The sequence below is a fragment of the Patagioenas fasciata genome, chromosome 26 (assembly GCF_037038585.1).
Source record: "Patagioenas fasciata isolate bPatFas1 chromosome 26, bPatFas1.hap1, whole genome shotgun sequence".
Taxonomy (NCBI): Eukaryota; Metazoa; Chordata; class Aves; order Columbiformes; family Columbidae; genus Patagioenas; species Patagioenas fasciata.
Genome location: NC_092545.1, coordinates 5,718,903 through 5,745,819, shown reverse-complemented (window position 1 = coordinate 5,745,819; position 26,917 = coordinate 5,718,903). Strand labels below are relative to the sequence as shown.

General features: G+C 57.3%; 2 protein-coding genes across 9 annotated transcripts in view; one reads left to right on the top strand and one right to left on the bottom strand.

Moving 5' to 3' along the window:
• RHOBTB2 (Rho related BTB domain containing 2) overlaps positions 1-13,624 on the top strand; it is a 14,745-nt gene extending 1,121 nt beyond the window's left edge. Inside the window, exons 2-11 of one of the 4 annotated variants that reach the window (XM_065856810.2) lie at positions 1,663-1,740; positions 7,294-7,495; positions 7,643-7,746; positions 7,848-8,033; positions 8,137-9,164; positions 10,128-10,246; positions 10,322-10,472; positions 10,553-10,641; positions 11,124-11,229; positions 11,306-13,624. In XM_065856810.2, the coding sequence (XP_065712882.1) occupies positions 1,682-1,740; positions 7,294-7,495; positions 7,643-7,746; positions 7,848-8,033; positions 8,137-9,164; positions 10,128-10,246; positions 10,322-10,472; positions 10,553-10,641; positions 11,124-11,229; positions 11,306-11,544 (2,283 nt within the window). In that variant the 5' untranslated portion in view covers positions 1,663-1,681 and the 3' untranslated portion in view covers positions 11,545-13,624. Of the gene's footprint in view, positions 1-1,662; positions 1,741-1,827; positions 2,095-2,649; positions 2,906-3,956; positions 4,234-7,293; positions 7,496-7,642; positions 7,747-7,847; positions 8,034-8,136; positions 9,165-10,127; positions 10,247-10,321; positions 10,473-10,552; positions 10,642-11,123; positions 11,230-11,305 lie in introns of those variants that run through there. The other 3 variants (XM_071799296.1, XM_065856811.2, XM_065856809.2) reach the window with 3 other exon arrangements.
• LOC136112291 (tumor necrosis factor receptor superfamily member 10B-like) lies at positions 13,536-26,917 on the bottom strand. 5 transcript variants are annotated; one of them, XM_071799298.1, is made up of 11 exons: positions 26,864-26,917; positions 25,349-25,529; positions 18,205-18,331; positions 17,566-17,694; positions 16,863-16,977; positions 16,685-16,776; positions 16,500-16,592; positions 16,340-16,380; positions 15,741-15,881; positions 15,256-15,337; positions 13,536-15,120 (listed from the first exon to the last, which is right to left on the bottom strand). In XM_071799298.1, exons 2-11 carry the CDS (start codon positions 25,511-25,513, stop codon positions 14,831-14,833), a joined length of 1,275 nt encoding a protein of 424 aa, XP_071655399.1. In that variant the 5' UTR covers positions 25,514-25,529; positions 26,864-26,917; the 3' UTR covers positions 13,536-14,830. The 5 variants fall into 5 exon arrangements, with proteins under 5 accessions (XP_071655399.1, XP_071655398.1, XP_071655400.1 ...); XM_071799297.1 differs by having other exon boundaries at positions 26,648-26,906; XM_071799299.1 differs by having other exon boundaries at positions 15,256-15,334; positions 26,648-26,906.

The window sequence follows — 26,917 nt, the reverse complement described above, 5'->3', positions numbered from 1 at the left end:
ATGCAGACACCCCCCGCACCCACAGCAGCTTCCCCTGGGTGCCGTGTGAGATTTAATTCCTTGGGGATTTTTGCTCAGGGGGTTGTTTTCCTCTTCTGATGAAGACCCCAGAGCCATGAGCCTATTTTTGACCCGCTCTCCCCAGCAAGAGAACCAGGAGAAAAGGGAAACAGCGAAGCCACAGGATGCACCGTTACAAGAGGAACTTTCCCCAAATAGCAGCTTGTCACAGCAGCTCTTAAAACTGTATGAAGCTGTGAATAGTGCATGAAGCAGCCGGCCGGCTGGGAGCCTGCAAATGGCTCGGGCTGCAGCTGCGGCCCCTCCTGCGAGCACAGGGCCGGCCCTGCGTGCCCAAAAACTGGCTGGAAAAACAGCTGGAAGAGCAGCCCGAGCTGCAATTTCACATCGGCGGAGTTTACTGCATCAGTCAGGGTGGTAAATCAACTATATCCCAGCTGGAGGGTGCAGAAATCCTGCATGATGTACACCCAGACCTTGAATTTTGCCTTGACCTGGTTTTTAGCTGGGAAAGATGTGTCTGGAGAGCCCCAGATGTTTGTTAGCTTTGTGCTGGGGTAGATGGAGGGATGATTTGCTTGTGTAATACATGGCATTTCACAGGAGTACATGGCTCCTTCTGGGTTGAAATATTTATAAACAGAGCGATGAATCCCTGAAATTCTGCAGCGGTATCGATGGCAGGATGAGTTATCACCTGGAGTGTATCGGGTGGCTGCATTTCAGGGCTGGGAGATGAGATCCAGGCGTGGAGCTGGGTCATAATACGCATATGCAGTGAATTTCTAGAGCACCCCAGTCTCTTGGCTCAGAGATGGACCCTGTTGCTCTGGCAGAACAGGGGATGGAAGACGCACCATCTGCTCCCTACATCCCCAGCACCACAGGGTCCCCTTGTCCCCACTCTTCCCCCATCACAGTTGGGCTGAGCTTTGCCATTTTTGCAAAGTACTGGTTGGAGACTTTTCCTGCCTGCTGGGTCCCAATGGATACTAAACCCATAAAAACCACTTGTCTGAGCTGCCATCTCCTCCCTGCCTGGGCTCTCCCAGTCCTGCTGATGAGGATGATGCTGATGGGGATGATGCTGATGGGGATGATGCTGATGGGGATGATGCTGATGGGGATGGTGCTGATGGGGATGGTGCTGATGAGGATGATGCTGATGGGGATGGTGCTGATGGGGATGGTGCTGATAGCGATGGTGCTGATAGCGATGGTGCTGATGGTGCTGATGCTGATGAGGATGATGCTGATGGGGATGATGCTGATGAGGAGCCCACGTGGATGCCCTGGGCAACTGCCATGAGCACGGCGGCCCCTTGTAACATCACCCAGGAAGAAAAGCGGCAGGATTTGGGGTATTCAGAGCAGTGAAATGGAGGTGGGGACTAATTACTCTTCCTGGAGGGATCTAGAGAAGGACCCAGCACCTTGATGGGTCTCCAAAACCCAAGGGTAAGGTGCTTGGCACAGGGGTGAGCACTGGGGGCTACTTTTGGCCAGCCCAAGCGGTCACACAGGATTTGCCCTCCCAAGGGCTCTCTGTCCCCAGGGTAGTGGGGTGACACCGTGCAGGAGAGAAGGGGGACCCCACGTCTGGGGGTGTTTTCACCAAGTCCTTCTGCCCTCTCCTTCCAGCGTCTGCCAAGAGCAAGAGATGGAAACCCCGGGGAAAGGCAGCGCCGCCGGGAAGATGACCGCCATGGCCCACAGCCTGTGAGTATCCCCAGCGCCTCTCCTCCGGCCACTTTCCACAGGGACTTTGCTCTTTGCTCCCATCCAACACGTGCCACCGCAACGGCTCCGTTCCCCATGGATAAGACAGAAAATCACCGCAGGGTTGAGGGCAGAGCTCCAACATTAAGCTCTAGAGAGTCATAAAGTTTAGAGGGAAGGGCACAGCCAGAGCAATGTCCGCTCCTGCCTCTGATAACTGGAGAGCTCCTGCGTTCCTTCCTGGGGAGGATGCTACGAAGTGAAAATGGGTGCTTGTTGCCAGTGGTGTGAGCTCCTGGGTTTAACCCCCAGCACTCAGCCCTGGGGTTTGGAGCTCTTTGCTTGGGAGCGAGGGTGAGTACGGAGCCGGGCAAACGGGAGCAGTTCAAGAGGCTTAAATCAGAGAGAGACACGGGAGCAGGGAGTGAACAGCCTTTTAATGAGGGATGGTAATTATTGCTTTGTAGCCATGCCATGCCCTGGGCAACCATACCATGCCACGAGCAACCATACCATGCCGTGGGCATGTGTCCCATGCCATGGCATGGGCTCACCGGGGAGCAATGGGGTGTGAGTCGGCTGAGACTCGTGTTTCTCCTCCCACGGAGGAAAGGGGTTGTGAGTAGGTGCCCCACGCTTTGCAGATGCTCCCGAGCCCCTTCCCATGCCCGGTTCTCTCCTCCTGGCAAAGCCTCCTGCGGGTAAAGGGGCCCGTGCAAGCGCCACAGCTCAAGTATTGCGACTGCAAGCGACAATTGTGCTTTTGTTTTGCCTGGCAGGAGGGGGGCAGGCGGGAATTCGGCTGCCCAGAAAGCTGCCAGGAACTCTTTTATGCCACAATTAAGCACCTGCTACAAGAGAGCAAATAAGCCAAATCATGCGGCTGGCAAACAAGCTTTACGTGTTCCTTCCCCGTGACCCACTCCAAGAAGAAGAAAGCTGAAAGCTGCAGCTCGCCTGCTCGCGGCTCCCGTTGCAGGGGAATAAATAGCTTTGCCGTGAAGCCCAGAGCTTCGCCGCTGGCTCACAGTGCTGGTGTGGGCACAGAGGCAGCACCCGGAGCTGCCTATGCCCAGCTCGAAAGCCAAAGGGCTCCCCCCTCCCCAAAATAAGCGCCTCCATCTCCTTCTACTATGGAGAGAGAGATCCCCGTCCTGCGAGTTAGGTGAGGCGGGGGGCTGGGATGGGGGCTGCTCTGGGTGGTGGTTGGGGCTGCAATGCCGAGGTGCGCCGAGCGGTTTTGACGCCGGCTGACGCGGTGTTGCATCAGTGCCGGCTGCGCCGCGGGCTGCCGGCCGGCCTGATCTGAGCAGAAAGCAAGCAGGGGGGGCCGAGCTTAGCGTGGCTCGGTGGAGGCGATGCGGGGGGGGGAAAGGCAGCTGAAAGCCTTGGGAGAGGATGGCGAAGCATCACATGATGCGGATATACGGGGTCAGAGCAGCGCGGCCAGCGCACCGGACGCCTTTCCCGGCAGCTGCGCTGCAAAGATGACTCTGAGTTTTTTTATGCCCTGTGGGGGCAGCCCTGAGGGGGCTGTGTGTTGAGGAGGGGGTTGTGAGGAGCACTGAGGTTCAAAGGCAGAACCGCAGAGTGTGGCCTGTGCTTGGAGAGCATGGATGGATGGGGCAGCTGCGCCCCCAGAACCAGCCGTGCAAGGGGGTCCTGGGGCTTGTGAGCAGCCGCACGGGGGGGTCTCCCCCAGCACAGCCCGAGCCTCAGCCAGGCTGTTTGCCTGGCAGCACCACCAGCACCACACATGGCTCAGGGTCCAGCCCGTGAAACCAGGGGAGGGGGAGAGGTGACCAGAGGAGGGGGCAGGCAGAGGATGCAGGAGTGAGGTGGGGGGGAAAGGAGAGTGGGGAGAGTCGGATGCAGAGGGAGGATGGAGGTGAGATGGAGCAGGAAGATGAGGGTGGGATGTAGCAGATGATGGAGGGCAGGGGGCGGGGGTCAGGGGCAAAGAGGGGGCCCGTGCAGGGGAGGGTTAGGGGCAGGATGGAGCCCCCCCCGGGACAGGGGTAGGGGCAGGATGGGGGTCCCATGAGCAGCAGGACGGGGACAGAGGCGCCCAGGCCCCTCTGCCCGCCCCCATCCCGGTTCCCCCCATCCCGGGTACCCCCCCCGGTCTCTCTCAACCAATGTACGGTGGCGGGGGGGGGTGCGGAGGTGGGGCCTCGCCGAGGCCGCTTGTTTTTTGTGAATGAAAGGCGGGGCGGCCCCGACTGCAGCGCGCCGCTCCGCGCAACGCTCCGCGCAGGGCTCCGCGCAGCCCCGGCCAGCGCGCAGGGCTCCGCGCAACGCAGCGCAACGGGCCGCGGATGCGGAGATCGGAACGGCCAAGGTGCCGGGATGGGCCCCTGCGCCCCAGGCCCTGAGCCGCGCACCGCGGCGCCCAAGCGCGCAAAGCCGAGCCGCGCAACCTGCGCCGTGGCCATGTCCGGAGGGGCGAGCCCGGCCCCGGCCCCTGGGAGCCGCCGCTTCGTCTGTGTTGGTGTAAGTACCGGGGACCCCCCCACACACGCTCCTTCCGCGCCTCGCTCCGCCTCCGCGCATCCTGCCCCGCCGCCCGGCCCGTTTCCCGGCGCAGGGGACAGTGAGGGCCCGGCCCCTTCGCGATGCATCCGCAGCCGCCTTGCGATGTCCCGCACCCCCGGCCCGGCCGCTCCGAGCACCCCCGAGCCGTATCCCGCACCCGGCCCCGGTGCAAACTGCACCCCCGGTCCCTTTGCAAAGCCCCTTACACCCGGCCTAGGTGCTCCCCAGCTTCCTTGCGGTGCCTTGCACCCCCGATCCGGGTGCTCCGAGCACCCCCGGTCTCTGTGCAGAGCCCCGCACCCGCTCCCGGTGCTCCCCAGCCCCCTTGCAATGCTTTGCACCCCATTCGGGAGCTCCGAGCACCCCCGGCCCCTTTGCAAAGCCCCGTACCCGGTTCTGGTGCTCCCCAGCCCCTTTGCAATACATCGCAGCCCCCATTCGGGTACTCCGAGCCCCTCCGGCCCCTTTGCAAAGCCCCGCACCCGCTCCCGGTGCCGCTTCCCCCGGTGCCGGTGCCGGTGCCGGGCCCGGCCGCGCTGCAGCCCCGCTCGGGGCCCCGCTCCCGCACCCCCCCGCCGCGGCCTGCACAGCCCCGGCTGCCTCACCGGACCCCCCCAGGCTCATCTCGCCCCCCAGCCCAAAGCAGCCGGGAGAGTCCCGGGAGGTGCCGCGTTATTTTTGCACCTCACTGCCGGTTTTGAGGCGGTTTCCCCCCGGTTTGGGGGTTCTCCTCCCCTGGCGAGGTGCGGGATGGAGGATTTTTAGCCTGGGAGTTGCTAGGCGACGGCTCCCGGGGTGATGGTGCAGTTGCCTTGGCAACCATGGGCTGGGCGGCCTGGAAGGAGCAATTTTGGGGTTCTCCTGGGGAAGGGGTGCGTGAATTGGGTGCCTTTCTTTTGGGTGGGGGGTTGCAATGGGCAGAGAGAGCAGAGCCTGGGGGGCTGCTGGCCGGAGCAGCCCTGCTCCCCAGGGAAGGGCTTTTGCTGGGGGTTCTGCGATGTCTCAGGTTCTTTCTTGTTCCCCAATGGGTTTTGGAGCTGTCCTCAGGATAGAGGTGGTGGTGAGGAAGGTGAGGAGGGGGTGCTGCTGAAATTGTCCCTGCAAAGAGGCTTAGCCCCCTTGCAGGGTGATGCTTTGTGGGTGGGGGGCTGCGAGCTGCCCCCGTGGGGTTGCTGGAGTTCCCCCAACACGTTTCTGCTTTATTCAGAGCCCTCATTTTGTGCCTGCTGCCGTCCCCCTCTTCCTCCCCTCATCGCAGGCTCTGATCCCGTTTGCGTTTATCCCTTAATTCCCTCGGGGCACCGGACTCACCGAGCAGGCTCCCAAGTCCCCGGTGGTGCTCGGCTGGATGCGGGGCAAGCATCCAAACTGCCAACCGCAGTTGTCATCTCCATGTGCCTTCCCCCCCACCAGCTCAATGGCTTGGGAGCGTGGCTGGCCCTAAAAATAACCGCAGCGAAGCTCCCTGAGCACCAACACCCCCCGCTCGGAGAGCTCCTGGCCCTACCGAGCAAAGCTGAGCCCTGGGAGGAGCAGGGGGACTGAGGACGGCGACAGAGGGGGATGCGTGAGATGGAAACGAATTTCCAGGCGCTAACGGGGAAGGAGACAACCTGCCCTGACTCCTTTTTGGTGTGCACAGCCCAAGGTGGTTGCTACCCCTGGTTTGCAATGCCCTCAGCAGGCAGCATTCCCCACATCCCAAGGGATGGAGGGGACATGGTATACGGTGACAACTACTCGGAGAAGTTTTGCCTTGGGACCAGCCGATGTCAAAGCGCTGGCACTCGAAGCGACCTGGATTCGTGCCACTTGCCTACGCTTGCCCACAGGGCTTGTGGCAGAATCGTGCCCGGTCCCAAGCCCTTTCATGTGCCGAATGCTCCGGGCTGGTGTAGGCAGGTGTGCTGGGAGAGCCTGCGCACGGGAGGGAGGTGCTAACATTGGGAAGTCCTTGCCAGGCTGCTCGTTTCGGGACCTGCGTCCCTGGTCCCCGCGTGCAGGGCTCGGTTGCCATCGTTACCGGATATTTTAGCTCACTGAGCCTTTTGCGCTGGTGGTTTATTATAGCAGCGCGGGAGGCCGGTGCCGGGAGCAGGTGACAAGGGGGAAGAGATCGGCGGCTTTGGGAAGTTCGGAGCAATTGGGATGTGTTTTGTTGTGGATTCTTTTTGTCCTCCTCCCCTTCACTCAATCTCCTCCCGTTGGAAATCTCATAAATCCCTGGCTTAACGCTGTGATGAGTTAATTCTGGCTGATTTAGACTCTGGGGCTCTAAATAGGCAAAGGGTGGTAAACCTGGGCACACGTCCTTGCAGGATACGGGTGCTTCGCATCAGCATCGCAGCACCCAGAGCACCAACCTCCCTCTCCGGAGGGTTTGGGTCGTGCCTGGTCCTGGGCAGCTGGTGATGCTGGAGCCTTCCAAAACCTGATGGCTGCCGAGCCTCCTGGAAGAGGAACGAGTTTCTTCTCCTTAGCTGGGAGCAAATAAAATATCACCCCCAGGAACAGGGTGGGAAACGGGGCGCAAACCCAAGACGGGCAGGCGGAGAAGCTGGCAGCGCCCTGGTGTGCGCTCGCTCGGGTGGATCTGGAAGCTTCGTTTGCAAACGCTGGAGAGGGAGAAAGGGGAAAGGAGGAGGGGAAAAGAGGAAAAAAATAGAAAGCCTCATCTCACATGAACAAGCATGAGCCAGGGCCGGAGAGATGAGGAGGGAGGAGGCTCGGATCTAACGCAGGGCATGTGTCTGACGCGCGGCAGAGCAACGCACGCTGCCACGGGAACATTAAATTTTAAAGGGGACTGGCGGGGAGCGCGGGCAGCTGCCTGCACTTGCTGCCTTCGCCGGGGCTGCCGGGCGCTGCAGAGCTCCCTGTGCTGCCAGAGTCTGGCGGCTCCACCTGTGAGCATCAGCATCATCTTCTTGCTTCATCCCCCTCGGCATCCACCCCATCCACGCACAGCCCCCCCGGCTCGTCCCGGCTGTGTTTGCTGACCCCTCCTTCCCCCGGCAGGTCCCAATTAATGGATTCTGACATGGATTATGAGAGGCCAAACGTAGAAACTATCAAGTGCGTCGTGGTCGGGGACAACGCGGTGGGTAAGACCCGGCTCATCTGTGCCCGCGCCTGCAACGCCACGCTGACCCAGTACCAGCTCCTCGCCACCCACGTGCCCACGGTGTGGGCCATCGACCAGTACCGCGTCTGCCAGGAGGTACGGGCTGCTGGGAACCCCCGGGAGATGGAGTTGTGTCCTCGCATGGGGAAATTGTGAATTATTCCTCCATGCATGCGACGGAAGCAGCGTCGCCCTTGCAGGGTTTGAAGACTCAGGAGCTGGATGATGTTTCTGTTCCCGCAGGTGCTGGAGCGCTCCCGGGATGTGGTAGATGATGTTAGCGTGTCCTTGCGGCTCTGGGACACCTTTGGTGACCACCACAAGGACAGACGCTTCGCCTATGGCAGGTACGGGGGAGGCAGAGCCTCGTGCTGCCCTGGGCAGGGAGGGAGGGCGATGCCAAAGCTCCATCGCCAAGCTGGACCTCGACCCTCCTCTCTCCTCACAGGTCCGACGTCGTGGTTCTGTGCTTCTCCATCGCTAACCCCAACTCCCTGCACCACGTGAAGACCATGTGGTACCCGGAGATCAAGCACTTCTGTCCCCGCGCGCCCGTCATCCTGGTGGGCTGCCAGCTCGACCTGCGCTACGCCGACCTGGAGGCCGTCAACCGGGCACGGCGCCCCTTGGCCAGGTGGGATGAGTCCCTGCTACCCTGGAGATGTCCCTGCTTGCCCAGTGCTTTCTCTTTACCGTGTATCTGAAGAGCTTTCTTCATTATCTCCCCTCTTTTTCAGGCCAATCAAACCTAACGAGATCCTTCCCCCGGAGAAGGGGAGGGAGGTGGCCAAGGAGCTGGGGATCCCCTATTACGAGACGAGCGTGGTGGCCCAGTTTGGCATCAAGGACGTCTTTGACAACGCCATCCGCGCCGCCCTCATCTCCCGCCGTCACCTGCAGTTTTGGAAATCCCACCTCCGCAACGTCCAGCGGCCCCTGCTCCAAGCCCCTTTCCTACCCCCCAAGCCCCCTCCACCCATCATCATCGTCCCGGACCCCCCTTCCAACAACGAGGAGCGCCCAGCCCACCTCTTGGAGGACCCGCTGTGCGCGGACGTCATCCTGGTGCTGCAAGAGAAGATCAAAATCTACGCACACAAGATCTACCTCTCCACCTCCTCCTCCAAATTTTACGACCTGTTCCTCATGGACCTGAGCGAGGGGGACCAGCAGAGCGCCGTGGGGCACGGCTTTGGCGGGGCGGCTGTCACCGCGGCCGCCGAGCGGATGCTGCACCAAGAGGAGAGGCACCACGGGCGGGATTTTCTCCTCCGAGCCGCGAGTTTTGATATCTGCGAGAGCACCGAGGAGAACGGATCCGGGCAGCGCAAACCGTGCCTTAGAGCCTCCACCAGTGACGGGATCCTGCGGGGCAACCGCTACGAGAACGGGGAGCGCGGGCTGCGGCGGGGAAGGGACCTCTCCTCTTGGAGCCGGGCGTTCACCAGCATCCAGGAGGAGATGGCGGAAGATCCGCTGACCTACAAGTCCAAGCTGATGGTGGTGGTGAAGATGGATGCTTCCATCCAGCCGGGACCTTTCCGGGCTGTGCTGAAGTACCTGTACACCGGGGAGCTGGATGAGAACGAGCGGGACCTCATGCACATCGCTCACATCGCGGAGCTGCTGGAGGTGTTCGACCTGCGCATGATGGTGGCCAACATCCTCAACAACGAGGCGTTCATGAACCAGGAGATCACCAAAGCCTTCCACGTCCGGAGGACCAACCGGGTGAAGGAATGCCTGGCCAAGGGGACTTTCTCGGGTACGGCTGCCCAAGGCAGTGGTGGAGTCACCGTCCTTGGAGGGGTTGAACAGACATGGAGATGAGGTTCTCGGGGACATGGGGCAGTGTAATGGTTGGACTCCATGAGCTTGAGGGGCTTTTCCAACCAAAATCATTCTATGATGACTCCAGCCCAAGGGGAAGCATCGTCCCTCTCCTTTTGGGGAGGCTCTGCCACACGGATGGGGGGCTCGGAGCTCTGGCTGTGCTGAGGTCAGAGGTGCTCGTTTGCCTTCCCTGGGGTTTTTGGTCACACTTTGCATTTCTGGGATTTTTATAGCTGTTTTTTCCCAAAAAGCATGGACGTGCTGGCCCTTCCCCAAGGTTTCTGCCCCCCCAGCCCTCCCGCCAGCTCTGTTTATTTACGGGAGAGCAGCAAAGGCGACTTCCTTCCCTCCCCGGTCTCCAGATTGTCACAGCACCATCTGATTTACGAGGAGCGATGTGGGACTTCCCTGACCCCGTCTTTCTGCCAGCATCACGTGCCACCAGCTTGGACCGTGACATCTGGGGGGTGTGAATGTCCCACCCTCCCTCCGGCTGGGTTTGTTTCACGAGGATGGACCTTGACGCGGTCAAACTGTCGCTGTCAGGGGACAGATGTGTGCTGGCCCTGCTCCCAGGGTGGAGATCGCTGCTGTCCTTCCCAGCTCTCCCAAGGACTCAAGCTTGGGCGAGACATCAGTTTCCTGGGTTTTTCCCATTTTTGTTCAAACCATTCGTAGTGTTTCTCGGGAAAACCCCTTGGAAGAGCTGGAGCCCAACCGCGGTCCTTCCCTGAGCAGGTGGAGGGTGCTGGGGAAAGAAATAAGAGATCTTTAGATAAATTGTAGGATATTCCAGGCTGTGTCACCTTCCCTCTGTGAGGTGTTTTGTGGCAGGGGGTGGCTGAGCCCTGGGTGACGGGGACAGTCCTGGTAGCATCCCTCTGCTTGTCCCCAGATGTCACCTTCGTGCTGGATGACGGTGCTATCAGTGCCCACAAGCCCCTGCTCATCTCCAGCTGCGACTGGATGGCCGCGATGTTCGGCGGCCCCTTCGTGGAGAGCTCCACCAACGAGGTGAGGAGGGACCCCGGGAGGGTGTGGGGACAGCTGGGGACGGCCGTGGGGTGACATCCGGCGCGTGTCTCGCAGGTGGCACTTCCTTACACCAGCAAGAGCTGCATGCGGGCGGTGCTGGAGTATCTGTACACCGGGCAGTTCAGCTCCAGCCCCGACCTGGACGACATGAAGCTCATCATCCTCGCCAACCGCCTCTGCCTGCCGCACCTGGTGGCTCTCACCGGTGAGTTGAGGTGTCCCCGCCTCGTCCCCAAGGTCACCCCATCTCACGGTGACCCCGTAACGCTGTGTCCCCCACCACAGAGCAGTACACGGTCACCGGTCTGATGGAGGCGGCGCAGATGATGGTGGACATCGATGGGGACGTGCTCGTGTTCCTGGAGCTGGCTCAGGTAGGACATGGTGGGACAGGACCCCGTGCAGGTGGGGTTGGGATGGGGTGAGATGCTGTGGGGTCCATCAGTGCCAGGGGGTGATGCTGTCCTGACAGAGGGGACAACCAGGTCTGGTCTTGGGTGTCTGTGATGGAATAGGGTGAATCGCTCTGAGAGGGGACTGAGGAACATGGGGGTTCAGCCTGGAGAACAGGAGGCTGAGGGGAGACAGGGACACAAAGAAACGGCCTCAGGGTGTGCCAGGGGAGGTTGAGGTTGGATCTTGGGGACAATTTCTGTGGGGCATTGGAACAGGCTGCCCAGGGCAGTGCTGGAGTCACCATCCCTGGAGGGTTGGACAGAGATGAGGTTCTCAGGACATGGGGCAGTGCCAGGGGTGGGTTAACAGTTGGACTCGATCTTGAGGGTCTCTTCCAACCAAAACGATCCCATTATTCTACTCTACGATCCCTCCTGCATCCCGGTTCCTTCTCTTCCAGTTCCACTGCGCCTACCAGTTGGCCGACTGGTGCCTCCACCACATCTGCACCAACTACAACAACGTCTGCCGCAAGTTCCCCCGGGACATGAAGGCCATGTCGGGAGGTGAGCGGGGACTGGGATGGGGTGACGGGGGGTCCTGGTGGTCCCGGCGCTGCCCTCACCCCCCCTGTCCCCACAGAGAACCAGGAATACTTCGAGAAGCATCGCTGGCCGCCGGTGTGGTACCTGAAGGAGGAAGATCACTACCAGCGGGCCAAGAAGGAGCGGGAGAAGGAAGACTACCTCCACCTCAAACGGCAGCCCAAGAAGCGGTGGCTGTTCTGGAACGCCTCCTCCTCCCCTTCCTCCTCGCCTTCATCATCGGCAGCCACAGCCTCCTCTTCCTCCTCCTCGTCCTCCTCCTCGGCTGTGGTTTGAGAGCCCGTCCTTGGCTCCAGCATCCCTGGGAGGAGACGGGGAGGAGGAAGAAGGGTGGGACGAGCTGTCCCAGCCGTGGAGTGGATGCCACCGCCTGAAGCCCCGGAGGACACGGTGGTCGCAGGGACCTGTCCCCGCAGAGGGACGCGTCCCCCGAGCCCTGCTCGCCCCGGCCGCGCTGCCAGGACCGGCAGAGCCCGAGCAGCAGGAGAAACTCAAGTTTACAGGAGCACGAGGGCTGTGTTGTGCTTTCATTTTCAGCTTTTTTTTGGGACATCAGCAGCATGAGGAAGAAGAAGAAACCCATCCCACTTCCATTTTAATTTGTAACCAGAAGCTGCACAATATGGTTTGTTTGTTGGGGTTTTTTTTCCCAATGGCATCTTGGCACCCTGGGCAGCCGGAGCCGCTGTGGGGGTCTTGTCACCCCCTTCGACTTGCAGGGGACCCTGGTCCCCAAATGCCACCAGGCACTGCAGCATCCCTCCCTCTGCTCACAAGCGGGGTCTCTCCTAATTGGGGGAGCAGGAGGGGACAGGAGCTCGCTCCTTCCCCCCTCTAACTTTTCATCTTGTTTTTTTTTTTTTAAAAAAAAGAAAGAAAACTTAATGCAAAAAAAACCACAAAAGAACCCCAAATCCACCCCCACTCCCAATCTGCCACCCCAGAAACCAACCCCAGGCCCCCCGGCTTGGGATTTTAGCCTGGAAGGCTCCACTGTAATAAATGGTTATTTTAAAAGCCCAGCGTGGTCCCTGTGTGTTTGGGAGGACACGGGGCCGCCTTGTGCCCGGCTTGGGGTGACACCTGCACCCCCCCGCTATGGACAGAGGAGACGCATCGCAGGATCCAACCATCAAAAACAACGGTACAGAGACGTGGCTTTGCCATCGGACTAACTTTGCACGTCCTACCTGCGTCCTTGTAGGCGCACGAACCCAGGAGATGGCACCACGGGGGCTTTGTAGGACCCAAACCTCAGCTCCTAGAAGGGGAAAAAGCTCCTTTGAGCCCATCCCTGGCCAAGAGGCTGCTGCTGGAGCGAGCGCGGAGGGCTGATCCAGGCAGGGATGCTCCCAGCGGTGTCCCCTTCTGCTCCGCATCGCTCCTCTTCCCAGTACAGCACCCGGGAGCCACTGCTTTCACACGCTCATCCCCGGATGCAGGAGCGAGGTGGCAGCTCCAGCGAGCTTACACACAGTGTTCTCACACTTTGCAGCACCAGCGAGCAGGTAGGACGATGAGTTTCTTTCCCTTTTGAATAATCTCATTTGCCTTCCCCAGGCCAGGACCCCAACTCTCTCTGTGTCCCGGCGCTAAATCCCGCGTGTGCTGGGCTCGGTGGGAGCTCCCTGCCCGGGTTTGCGTGTTTGGGAGGCAAAATGGGACCTGGGGCACGAATCCTCCTGGCTGGTCACCAAGCACTTACCCCACACCCTGAGGAATGACCTGCGTTATGGATAAACCCCATACAGCGCAAAGGGGGTTTTTGGGGCAAGCAAAGCCCTTGTCTCGCTAAGCATCACACGGATTTGCAACGTGGCTATTGCAACACACAGAGCGGGGAGCACCGCGGTCCCCCCCGCAGCATCAGCTTCGTCACTGGGTCGGCAGCATCGCTTGGCCCCAGGGTCCTGGGTCAAGGGATTGAATTTCAGCCTCAGACTTTCACAGGCGATTCGTGAGCACAGGACTCAGCACAGGGGAAGAGGCAGAGCCCAGGTTGGCCTTGTTCCCCTCATCGCTGGGGGGACTGTTCCCGGCGGGGTGCTGGGGTGACACAGCGCTGGTGCCACGCGGAGCAGCTGCTGAGCATCTGGTCCAGCTCCTTCGGTGCCCAAAACCTAAAAGAGACCGTGGCAGAGCAAACAAACAAACAAGACGAGAAATCAGGAGGCTTTTTTTAAAAAAGTTTATTCTTCCTTCATAAAGAGAAATGTAAAAACTGGCTGGCCCAGAGCTCTGTATAAAAAACACACAACCATGCATAATAAAAAAACAAACACTACTATTTTTATATTAGCTTTTAAGTTAATATATGTACACGTTTACAGTTACTAAATAAATACATAAATACAAACTTTGTCTTTTGTCGATGGGATTTTTTTTAAGGGGCGGGGGGACGGGTGCGTTGCTGGTGATGCCCCTTGTGCTCCCACCATGCTGGGATGGTCCTGGAGGGCTGGGCTGTGCTGGGGGGGCAGGATGTGCCCAGCTCAAGTAATGCAGGAGATTTTCCAGCCGAGCTGTCCCTGAGCTACGTGTAAGTGCCAGAACAAGGGGCAAAGTGCTTGAGGAGTGACCCAGCCAGCTGGGGGATGGATGGTGGGTACTCACAGTGATGCTCGGACCTCAGTGTATTCAGCTCTCCGTGCTGGGGACAGCAAAGCCACCCCCGTGGCCAAGGGAACGGGCACGAACCGAGTTGACCAAAGACATGGAGAAGGTTTCTGACACACCGATAGTTTGCTGCCCACAGTCTCCATCCTCGCTCCTTGCACTGACCCTTTTCTTAGGCAACCCCAGTGATCACAGAGTGAAGAAACTGTCCCCACAGACACCTTCCACCAGACCAGGGTGCTCAAAGCCCCGTCCAGCCTGGCTTTGAACATTCCCAGGGATGCAGCACCCAAAGCTTCTCTGGAAAACCTGTTCCAGGGCCTCCCCACCCTCGTGGTGAAGAATTTCTTCCTTAGATCTAACCTAAATCTCCCCACTTTCAGTTTAAAGACATCACCTCTTGCCCCATCACTACATGCCCTTGTAAAAAGTCAACAGCTTGGAGAAAGTAACCCAAGAACCCAGTTAATGCTTGTCCACCGAGCGCACAGTACTGAGCTTGCTGGCCAGCTGAAGAGATGTTCTACAAGCAGAAGCCATTGCGTGATGCCAGGAACCTCTCAAGAAAAGGATGATCCAGTTAAAAACCATGGGGATGCCTTCTCTGCACCGACCCTGAAGACATCCATATAGTACCAGTGCTTCTGTGCGGGATGGTCCCAGAGGCAGCTTGCAAAATAGTTTTAGGCTCTTTGCATTGGTCCAGTGAATCAAGGTAGCAGCTTGGACTTCCTAAGCAAGCACCAATATGGGAGCCCGTAGTTTTGGCTGAGAGAACCATGAGGTTTGTTGTTCCATGAGAGGATCAAGTCCCCCGGGTTCAGCTTAACTGTACAATGGCTTCAAAAAAAAGACAATACTTATTTAAAGATAAAACTCAAGTTTTCTTCCTCAAGTATTCACAACTTCAGTTTGAAGTACGGACACGCAGGGCCTGCCCCGCTCCTCAGCTCGCTTCGTATTGGAACAATCCCCTCTGGACCAGTTTGGAGGCGATGTCCTCTGCAATCCCGCTGAGGTTGATCTCGTGCAGCGTCTCCAGCAGCGTGTTCACAGACGCGTTCATCCCCTGTTTGTTCTGCCACGTGTTGAGCATCTGGTAAAAGGACTCCTGCGTGGACGGCTCATTCATCGCGAAGGCAATTTCATTCTCCAGCAGATCGAGGGCTCGGCCGTATCTTTTCCAGTCATTCAACGGCACTTTTTCGGCAAAGATGTAAAAACAGCGTCGCAAAACTAGAGGGAGGGAAGGGGAAAAGCTCAGAGAACAGGGTAGAGCATGGGCAGATCCGTCAGAAAGGATTTTGGCCCAAAAAGCTCATCCTCGAGGCTCACCCCCCTTCAGCACATCCTCTGCACCCCTATACCTACGCTTAACGGGGTCTTCTTCTTGCACTGGAACCAGTTTCCTCCTGGGTTTCACATCGGTATACGAGGTCCTTGGCGTCGCCTCCTGGAAAGACAACATCCTATAGCCCCCACCAAACCCTGGCACAAGCGTTGTCCCCAAACCCCATTAATGGGGGGGTTGAAGACCCACTCCCTCTGGGGCTGTTGGGGCAGGAGATCCCCACAATCCCCAGGACACCCATTGTTTCTGAGCTTTGGCCTTGTGGGTCCTGGCCAGAGAGAGAAGAGCTGTCTGCTCAACATCAGCATCACATTTGCAGAGAACCACGACAAGCGGATTTTGCAGTTCTGAACCCAGAACAAGGAGAAGAGACCTCCCTGCTGTGTCTGTGCAGAACTCGTGGTCCAGCTCTGGAAGTTTCCCAGGCTGATGGAGCTTGGGCAAGGCAGAGGAAAGGATCAGCCCTCAGCCGAGCGCGATGGAGCAGAGGGACACGCTCACGCACCTCCAACTCCGGGGCTCTGGGTGTCACTGAACCCGAATTCAGGCCAAGCAGCTGATCCCGGGAGACCTCCTCATTGTGGATGTTGTCCTGTGTCCCCAGGCCACCCCTCTGGCTACACGGCAGCTGCCGCACCAGGTAGTCCTGTGGCAGGAGAGAAGCACAAAGCAGCAGAGTCAGATGGTATCAGGAGCACAGGGCTCACACCAGCTCCTCAGGGATCATAGAATCACAGAAAAGTCTGGGTTTGAGGGACCTTTTTAGGTCATTTAGTGCCACCCCTGCCATGAGCAGGGACATCTTCACCAGCTCAGGTTGCTCAGAGCCCCGTCCAGCCTGGCCTGGGATGTCTCCAGGGATGGTTCATCCACCACCTCTCTGGGCAACCTGGGCCAGGCTCTCACCACCCTCAGGGACAACAATTTCTTCCTCATGTCTACGGCAGCAGAATCTGCCCCTCCTCTGCTCAGCCCAGCTCCCCCACATCCCTGCAGGGATGAGACTCATCCCCCAGCTCCTCCAGCCTCCCCAGGAGCTGCAAAGTGGGGAAGAGAGGGTATAGGAGGGGGCTTTGTTTGTGGGGTACCATCCCAGCAACTCACCACCACGCTGCACGACTTCCCACTCAGGTCTCTGCCGTCTCCTGGAAGATTAAAATCATACTGTGATCCCTCTTGCCCCCAGGCAGGACCCTCTTCCCACCCAGACTCCCCACCCTGGCCAGGGCAAGCGCTCTGGGGAACCCCCAAACCCTGTGCTCACCTGAGGAACGGCGGCAGTGGCACGTGCAGAGGAAAACGACGAATAAAATCACGACCCCAACTACCACCAGTGAGATGATCACAATCCAGGCAACTAAAGTGGATAAAACAGGGTGTGTGGGGAGCTGCTCTTGGTCTCAGCATCCCCTGGCCTGTCCTCCCCCTAGTCCAGCACCCCCTACTTACTGGATAAGCCGGAGGAGGTGCCGGTGGGGGGACCACACTGGCGGTCGCTGTGTGGGGTGCAGGAAGCCAGCTCCACCTCGCCCTGGGGACACCTGGAAAAGGGGGAGACAGGACATGTTCAGCATCTGGGGGTTCCCAGCACAGACCCCATCAGGACCTGCAGCTTCACCCAGCTCACCGGGGCCGGCACTTCTGGCACATCTCGCAGGAATGGTCCGGGGAGCAGAAGCTGCCGGGCTTGCAGGCACATTGGGTGTTGCGGTCGGCTCGGCAGGGACTCAGCTCCACCTGGTCTGTGGGCGAGAGGAGAGGTGGCTCTAACCCCAGCCCTGCCGCACTCCTCCGCCCCCTTCCTTCATTAAAGTGGCTAACCACCCCGAGCTGACCCGCAAGCCTGGGGCAAACCAAGTCACTCTCTGCTGCAGAATATCAGCCTTACCCTGTCCTGCCCCAGACCTCGCCATACCCAAAAGCATCAATGCTCCACCAGCAGCCTACGATGCTGCTGTGAGCTCAGTCCTCCTGGTCCTTGCTGGGTGGAGCTCTCGTGTCCAAGCTTTGCACAAGGGATGCTGCATTGAATGGAGATGTAGGTCTGGCACAAGCCATTACACCAATTCATAGAATCACAGAATAGTTCTGGTTGCAAGGGACCTTTTTAGGTCACTTAGTGCCACCCCTGCCATGAGCAGGGACACCTTCACCAGCTCAGGTTGCTCAGAGCCCCGTCCAGCCTGGCCTGGGATGTCTCCAGGGATGGTGCATCTACCACCTCTCTGGGCAACCTGGGCCAGGCTCTCACCACCCTCAGGGACAACAATTCCTTCCTTATCCCAGACCCAGCTGAACCCAGCATCGCCCTCGTTCACACCAGCTCATACCTTCCCTACACGTCTGGCAGCCGAGGCACCTGTGAAACGCATTCGGGTATTCGATGTATTCACTCTTGTTACACGGCAAACACTTGCTGGTGCCATTGGGCACTTCGCAGTGTTCTGCAACATAGGTGCCTGCAAGAAGGGGTGGAGGAGAAAGAAAGGGTGTCTCTGTGAACAGACAGCACAGGACAGAGGTGTCTTTGCAGAAAGGGAGTTGATTCTGCTCTCAGCGCAAGTTAACAGGCAAATCAGGAACCATCAAAGGGAAAATATTCACAAAATGAGTCCTTCCATCTTGGGACAGCAGAGCAGGGCAGAGCCAGAGCTCCCACTGCCTCCTTGCAAGGACACAAGGAAACAGCCTCAAGTTGTGCCAGGGGAGGTTGAGGTTGGATCTGGGAAACCATTTCTTCCCCAAAGGGCTGTTGGAACAGGCTGCCCAGGGCAGTGCTGGAGTCACCATCCCTGGAGGGGCTGAACAGACACAGAGATGAGGTTCTCAGGGACATGGGACAGTGCCAGGGGTGGCAGAATGGGTGGACTCTATAATCTCGAGGGGCTTTTCCAACCAAAATGATTCTCTGACGTGCGCTCTGCAGGTAGAAACACAGTGAGGTGGGGCAATGTTTGGGAACATCTTACCCGCGGGGCACATCTTGCAATAGCGATCACTGTCTTGGACTTGGTACAAGTCTTTCCCTCCCCTGCTTGGGTCTGAGAGATCCCTCCTATTCACTGATGCTGCACCAGTTCCCAGAGCAAACTCCTGCTAAAAAATATAGAAAAAACTGGGTTAAAAACCACCCCGAGTCCACGAGGTAAGGGAAGAAAGAGATGGGCAAGAGCCGCTCTGCCCAGTGTGTCCAGACGAAGTGAGAGAGGAGCACTGGGATGGCTCAGAGCCACTGGACCCAGCGGTCAAACCTCCCCTTGATGCAGGAGAATGTCAATTCCTCTGTACCAGAGTGGTTTTTTTTCCTTGGCAAAGCCTAAGGAGACGGTTTGCAGAGGGATTCCCCACGTGCCAGGTTATCAGAATGGTAACGGCTCGCTAACGCTTCCTGAGGATAACATCAGGTCCCCTTTCCTTCCCCAATTTCTGAGCACATGAACCAACAGCACCGCAGAGAATGGAAGGGCAGGGAAGAGGAACCGGGAGGGCGTTTGTGGGGAGGAAACCGGCCCCAAGTCAAGGCTGGTACGCGGCTCCTGTGCCCACAGAAACACTCGGGCTGCTCCGGGCTCCCAGGGGACAGCACAACCTCCGGCGTTTCCACGTTATTCCCATTATCTTACTGCGGATCGCTAAGCGAACGGCCCAGTTTCTGCCAGTCCACCCGCACCTTTCCGCTGGCTCAGCTCTTTCTGTACCGGCTGGGTCGCTCCAGCTGCGGGGGGACGATGCTTGATGGGAACGGCCACTCGGCCCGTCAGGGTTTTGGGGGTATTTGGGTACCCCATGCCCTTGGCATCTCAGCCGGCACAAGACACAGCTGCTCCATGGATACAAATGGATAAAATTGGACATAAATGGATATAAACCTGCTTCTACCTCCAGCCCTGCGTTAGAGGGAAGGACGATGCCCAGCCACGCTGTGTTCTGCACAGTCTGGCAGAGCCACTTTGTCCTTCCCCTCCCACACGCAGAGCCTGAAACCTGCCTCTTAAGGCAAATATTTCTCCTGTGAGTCAGAAGCTGCCTTGAAAGGCTGAAACAATAGAGACGCAAGCTGTCCCACCATCTCCTGAGCCTGCCTGGCCATCCACAGAGCCAATCCCCGCCCCCCCCTCCCCGGACACTTCCCGCGCTTGTACAAGGAAGGGTGTGAACGGTGAAACCGCGGCAGGTCCGACCGTCACGAGGCTGCAGAGGGTGACGCAGACCCATAAACAACATGGTTGAGACCGGCCAGGTCATGGAGAGGGCAAATCCCCCCCCATCACCATGGCAAAACCTCCTCGAGCCCTGGGACCATGTCCAGACCCTGCCTTGGAGGGATCAAATCCTCCAACAGCTTCTGGCCCCACGTCTCCCACTGCTTCTTGCTCCAGCTGGGAGGGTTTGCAAGCTTTTCTAGTCAATTTAGGGGATAAGTCTGGCTTTTCCCTCCCAGCTCTCAGGGCTTTACCCACTCTGGTCTTGAAGCATTTCAGTGACTGCGACTGGACAACCCATTCCAACTATTCCCACGGGGGAACAAACAAAGTTTTCCTTCCCCATTCAAACTCTGCCAGGCTGCGAAGGTGAAGAGAGCAACACCACAGCGTTATCTCCTGTTTGGAAAGGCCCCTTAGGAACAGAATCTCATTGCTTTTCATGAAACAACAACTTAGCAGAGCTTGCACAAGTGCACGATAAGGTTATCAGCCCACACCACCTCCTCCAGCAAGTGCAGTTCAAGTGCAGAGCCCTGGGCAGGGAGAGCTGCCATCCTTGACTATCAGTCTCAAAAAGCACAGGGAAAAGCTGTGATCCAGCTTTGACCCCAGGCGAGTCCGAAGTTACTCAAGAGCAGTTTTCACCCCCAGTAAACATCCCAGGAAAGCACCGTTGCCTCAAGGCAGAGGAATTACCAGGCACAGTAATTCCTCAATACCTTCATTAACTAAAAAGGTTCCTCCTTCTGGATGATCAGGTCTGGAAAATAAAAGCTCTGGGAAGTGTTGAGCTTTGAACTTTCCCTTCTTCCATCCCCAATTTGGTTTCCTCCTGAAGTGATCCCAAGGAAGGGTTTGGACAGCAGAGGACAGACCCCTCGCTGAACTCCTGACCACGGATGAACACCCATGAAGCACTAATTAAAAGCCCTTGATTGCAGCAAGAGAGGCTCTTACTCAACAGCGTTAAGGACCGGGGATAAAAGTGATGCCAAGCAAACATCTGACGACACTCCAAGGGCACAGGTCTGATGAGCACTGGGGTTTCCCCCCGGCAGGATTTTCTGCAGATGAAATTTGAGCTCCCCAAACCAGAGATCCATCGGCATTCCTGCTCCTCAGCAGCCCGTGGCCAAGGTCCAAGCATGAGGCAACAAGTGTTGGTGAGGCGAGGAAGGAACTGCTGCCACAACGTTGTACGATTATCACGTGAGGCATCAGCAGTCCTGAGCAATTCCCCCTCCTCTTCTATTTTATTGCAAAGTTAAAAAAATAGAGGCTGTTAAGGGTGTGCCTGTATGTAGTGGGTTTAGTAAGGCTTGATTTTATCTAAATAAACTCTCATAAAAAATACAGGGAAGGAACTGGATGAGAAGTTGATGCTCTTTAAAACCCGCTGTGGGCACTGCTGATTTCCCAGCGACAGCAATTCCAGCGCAGGAGCGGCCACCACGTGTCCCCAGGGCCGTGGCTCCGCTTGCTCGTGGCGGCCGGGATTGCACGTGTCCCTGGATAAAACCCAGGCCACGATCCTGAGATAAAGCTCCAGGCAGGATCCCTTGAATAAAACTCAGGGCAGGATCCCACTGACTTCAGGTGAGACAAGACTTCAGGTATTTCCGAGCTCTATAGCAACGCCCAATCCATGAAGAAATATGATATGCGCAGGGAGGATTTGCTGCCCTAAAAGCCAGCGGTGCAAAGGGTTTGCGCAGCTTTCGGGCACGCTGGCGGGGCAGCATTCCTGCAGCGGAGCAGCCTGGAGCTGCCCACAGCCCATCCCAATGCGTTCGAACACCCCACGTGGCCCTGGCATCGTCATGAGATCCCGGCACCGAACGCCAACCGTGACTTTGGAAGCCGAGGGAGCGGAAATCCCCTCCAGCGCGGGCAGCGCCATGGGGTGAGCCCCAGCCCCATGTCACCCCCGAATTCCCTCTGGCCCTCATCCAACACCCAGCCCAGCCCCTGCCCCATGGCCTCAGCCCCACACAGCCCCCCATGTCCTGCCAACCCACCCAGGTGAGCCACTCCAGCCCACACCTGCCCAGGTGAGCCCCACAATAGCCTCAGCTCACCCTATAGCCCCTGTGCCTTGAAAGCCCCTATAGCCTCAGCCCCCCCACATCCCCTGGCGCAGGTGAGCAGCCCCCACACCCCCTGCTTACCCTGTACCCCCAAATCACTTGAGCCCCCCATAACCCCTGCTCCCCCCATAACCCCTGGACCAGGTGAGCCTCACTACAGTCACAGCTTCCCCCTAAAACCTCTTACCGATATGAACCCTCACCCTCTAATACCCCCCCATAACCTTCAGTAAAGAAGACCCCCCCAATCCCCTGCTCTCCCCCAGGTAAGCCCCCAGCCCCGACACCCAGGGGCGCTCCCCATTCACACTCCGGCCGCCACATTCACTCGCACCGCGCGGCAAGCCCGGGCATGTCGCGACACCACCGGGTAGCCCCCATAGGGGTCCCCAACCTCCCCCGCGGGTTCCCCACGATCGCTCTCCGACCCCACGCACCGTGAGCAGCAGCAGCAGCGGGAGGCAGCGCCGGCGGGACGAGCCGCGCAGCGCCCGGCGCATCTTGCGCGGGGGGGAGCGGAGCGGAGCGCGGCGGCGGCGGGGATGGCGCGGGGGGGACACAGGCCACCGAGCACCCCTCGGTCCAGACCCGGGCACGGCTTGGTCACCCCGGAACACCCAGCTCCGAGCGCGTTGAATGGGGCAATGGATGGAGCGGCGGAGCCGCGGCGCTTATAACCCGCGGGCGGGGCGCAGAATGGGAGGAAGAGGAGGAGGAGGAGCAGGGGGGGTGGCCCGGGATAGGATTTTCTGCCAAACCTCTTGGTGTTCCTGTCACCACCGAAAACCACAGCAGGGTTTGGTAACAGCCCGGCAAAGCGGAGAAGCTGAGCTCGCACTTTTAAGCGCAGCTTAAAATTGGGCTCGAAGTTGAGCCACCACGAATGTTTCTCTCCGGGTGTTCTTGCATTTTTTCCCCATCACGCGGCGGCTGTCTCAAGGGAGCAAAGCCACAAGTGTTTTATTTTTCCAAGGAAAAGGGCGTTGCAGAAATATGCCCCGGTTGCCACGGCCACGCAAGGTGCAAAGACACGGCACAGCTCTGCTGAAACGCTCGCCTGTCTTGCAAAACACGCAGCGTCCCGCCGCTGAGCTGAAAAGCGGGGAAATTCCACCTTGGGTTTGTTGTTTGGTCTTTTTTTGGGGGGAGCTGAAAGGGCAAAAAAATTAAAATAAGTTAAACCTTTGGACTTTCTGCCGTTACACAACCAGCGCTTCTATAGTCAGGTTATCTGGCTGGGGTGTAAGAAAAATGACTTGTACAAAACTAAACCGAGGTGGAGACACGGCGACTTGTTAATCTCTTCCTAGCCCTGAACTCCAAACTAACTAATCCCAGTCTGTGGTAGAGGATTCAACACCCCAAAGCTTCAAGCAGATTCTGTCCCTCCTTTCACCAGAAATGCCTCACCCTCCGTGACTCATCAAGGGTGAGCAACTGAGGAGGAGCTGATGCTTTTCCAAGCGTGAAAATGGTTTGCAAAACTCAGGAAGAAAAGATGGTCACGAGGAGAAAAAGCTGCTCGCCAGGTACAGAGATCAGCACATCAAAAATGTGGGTGCCAAGGGGCTGGTGCCCAGCTCACCAGCACTATCAGCAGCCCCAGGATGCAGAGGAAGGCAGCGAGGATCCTCGCATCCAATGGGATCAGCGGGGCCAAGCGAACCCACTCAAAATGTGAATATTTGGGAAGCATCTTTGGTGACCACGCTTGTGCACCCTGCCATGCTGTGCAGTGGAAATGTGTTTTTCTCCCTGCAGAAGTCAGGGCTTGTCCATGCTCAAAATAATTAAACTGAAGTGTGATTTAAAGGAGGAAAAGAAGAATTCCCGCTAGTTTCCTGGGTGGGTGCTTCTATTACAAGCCCCAAAAGTATGCCGGGCCTTTTGTTTAACCAAAACCATGTGTTCTGTGCTCTAGATACCCGTTGTCACAGCTGAAGTCATTTGGGTCCTTAGAGAACAATAAATTTTTCAGTTAGGACACAAGAAATGCTGGTTCATTTGCATATTCTGTGTATATTCAGCGGGATGGGGAAGGACCAAAAACCCAACCTGATGCCATTTAGGGAACTGTTGTGCGTGAACTCAAACAGGAGGAGGCTGGACGTGGGGCAAGGGGGACAGAAGTGGAGCTTCCCAGTTTGCCTCATAGTTTATACTGGGCCCGTGTAGAATGGTTTGGGTTGGGAGGGTCCCTCCCTTTAATTTTTGGACATATCTCAGTAGTGGGAGATCAACCCCGAGATATCATCCTCCTCCTCCTGCCACACACTTGTTATGAACCCCTGGCGCCTTCTCTGTCTGTCTTCATCTCCCCATTTATAAAATCAGACTAACAGAGCTATCTGCACTGACAAACCGCAGAGATAATGTTTTTGCACAAAAAACAAGGACCTCTTTGTGTCTGGCCCGCGGGTATTTAAGCTACAGAGCAAGGTCGGCGATGCGTTTGGCAACGCTCCCCCTCTCCCATTCCCCAGCCCGTCCTGGGGGCTGCGACACCCCGACAGATCTGTCATTCACCCACCGAGCAAGAATTTCCACCCCAGCCGTGCTGGCATTTCCATTTAAGGCTGATTTGCAGGGCAGGCTCCGGTCACGGGCGAGAGGAGGGTGTGTTTATCACCCCGGGACAGGCGCCCCGTCCTTATCGCCCGCAGCCGCTCATCCCCACAGCTCCCCCTCAACCAGGAGCCCCCCAGAAGCCAGGGACACCACAACAGAAACATCGGGGGTAAATTAAGCACATTGAGTGGACCCACTGTAGTTTTGGGATACCAATTCCCCCCCTGCTTCCTCAGCTGTGTTGCAAGTGGAAAATAAACCACATGCGAGGGTTTGAACAGTAATGGATCTCAATCGGAGCCCAGATCGCCCACGGAGGACAGCGGTAATAAACAGCCAGTGGGGGAAGCCTGGGCTTATCGGCCACGGTTTGTGGTTAACCTCGCTCGACAGTTCAGACCTTTGAAATATTTGTGTCCTGTCTAAGGCGGCATCTGTTTATTCATTGTCCACCTTTCAAAGAGCTCAGGGGGTGAAGGAGGCTCTAATCTCCCCACCCAGAGCATCTTGATTTTCACTGGGATCCTCAGCACGCCCCAGGGAGGTGATTGCATACGAGCCTATATATATATATATATTATTTTTGAACATCAGCATTGAGTTTTGCATTCAGCTTTTTGCTGCCTCTCATTTGTTTTTGTGCCTGGGAGTCATCTGAAGCCACCCAATAATTCTGACCTTCCCCATTCCGGCTAAAAAAAATTATCTGCCTCATTAATGTCAGGTTCCTCATTAGAAGACAGAGAAAAAGGGTTTGTGGGCAGTTGAGGCTGTGAACTTCATGAGAACAGAGCTCAATTCCCCACTGCACCGCAGCGAAGCCACCTCCTGCCAAACCGCTCCCCAGGAGGGCCATGCCAGCCAGACGCTAAGCCCTGAGATTCCATGAAGGGACCGAGCTGCTGCTGTTTTATCTCCTTGCACAGCTGGAAAAGCAACTTTAAAATTGACTTTGGGTGTTATACACTGAGGATGCCTTGAATCTTTTCCCCAAATTTCCCAAAGCACATGGATACGTTCTTCAGCCAATATATATTTTAATTTCTATCTTGTAGCACCGTTTTTTCCACAGCTGAATTTCCAGGAAGAAGTTTCTCATGTGGCAGGATCCTGCAGGGATCAGTGTCACTTGGCTCTTGTTATTGCCAAACATGTGACACCCCCGTGTAACAGACTCTGGCGCCACAAGTTCAAGGCCCATTTTCTCAGGTGTACAAACAGAGCCCCGCACGGCTCCTTTGAACCAGACTCACGGTCAGATGCCGCCGTTTGGCTTCCTGGACACAGCGTTTGCTTTGTTGACCGCGGCCAAAACGTGTCCTCCTTAGAAGGGAAGAGCCGAGCTGGTTTTTGGCAGAAGAGCTCCCAGAGATCACAAGTCCTCTGGTACAAACGTTTTCGCAGTTAAAAGGCGACATTATTTTGGGGCCAGCACTGAAAAGGAGGAATATAAAAGTTCAGCTTGACACAGAAAGCTTGGGAGAAGATAAAATAGACTCCTGACTCTGCTGAGTCATCTCCGGATTTAAAACATGGAGCGGGCTGTGTAAAGGCTGCTCTGAGAGCCGCTGCCTTCCCGGCAGCATTGTGGTCTGGGTGGGGGAAAAAAGCCAAGGTGGTGTCACCAAACCCTGTGAATGGACCTTTGCTGGCTCTGATTTACCGATGGCAACGCTTGCCAAGTCACTGCGAGCCAGCAGGGCTGCGCTGAGGGCTGACTTTAACAATAAACGTGAAATAACCTCAATGAAAATGAAACCAGCAGCCACCTGTGGCTGCGATCAGCCTCACATGGGTGCACCGCAGCCCAAACGGGCTCCGGCGCAGCTCAACCAAGAAAACTTTTAATAAAACTACAAGTTGAAAACAGCTCCATGCCCTGCAACTCTGAGGGCTGGCTGAATTCGCCCTGATTTCTGGAGAAACCCTGCAGGAACAGAGCAGTTCATCAGAGCAGCTACAGGGTTTGGGTCTGACTCAGAGCCTGTGGAATCACAGCACATGCAGCAAAGAGCAAAACAAACCTTCCTAGAACCCTGGAAAGTCCAAGCCCAAGGGCTGATTAACCCCTGAGGGACAGGGCACCCCAGCACTGAGGCCCCAGGCACAGTTTGATTCCTCCCTGCTCTGTGAGAAACAAGAAGTATCACATATGGCGAGCGCAACAATACGGAAATACCCAGAATTTGGCAGCTCTGCTTAAGTGACGTTTGCCTCCCCCTTTTTTTAGTAGCGTTGAGCTTTGCTCTGGAATCATCAGACGTCACATGAAGAAACTCCTCTCTTGCACCTCCCCTGCATCCCCACATTCAGAGAATCACAGAATAGTCTGGGTTGGAACGGAACCCTCAGCCGCTCCCCATCACACCTGTGGTCCAGCCCTTTCCCGTTCTCTCAATGCGCTCTAGCACCTCAAGGGCTTTCTTGTCCTGAGGAGCACAAAACTGACCCCAGAACCATTCGAGGGGATGGTCGCTGCCCTGGGCCTGCTCCCCACACTGGTGCTGATACAAAACCACTCCACTGGGCATTTTCACCAGGTGCCCACTTGCCTTTAACCCCGCTCGGGTTTGGACGACACGGGCCAAAGCTGACAAGTCCCAGAAGGGGCTTCAGAGGCCTCACCAGGTCTGACTACAACGAGAACGGGGAAACACACGCCCCATTCTCCAGAATGACATCACCCCCAATGACATCATCCCCAATGACATCACCAGGTGACGTCACGCCCGTGGGGGTGCGTTTGGGGTGCTGGGAGGGACATAAACCTGGACCTGGCCGAACCCTCCCATCCGGTCACTCAGCGGCCGCGGTGCATGACG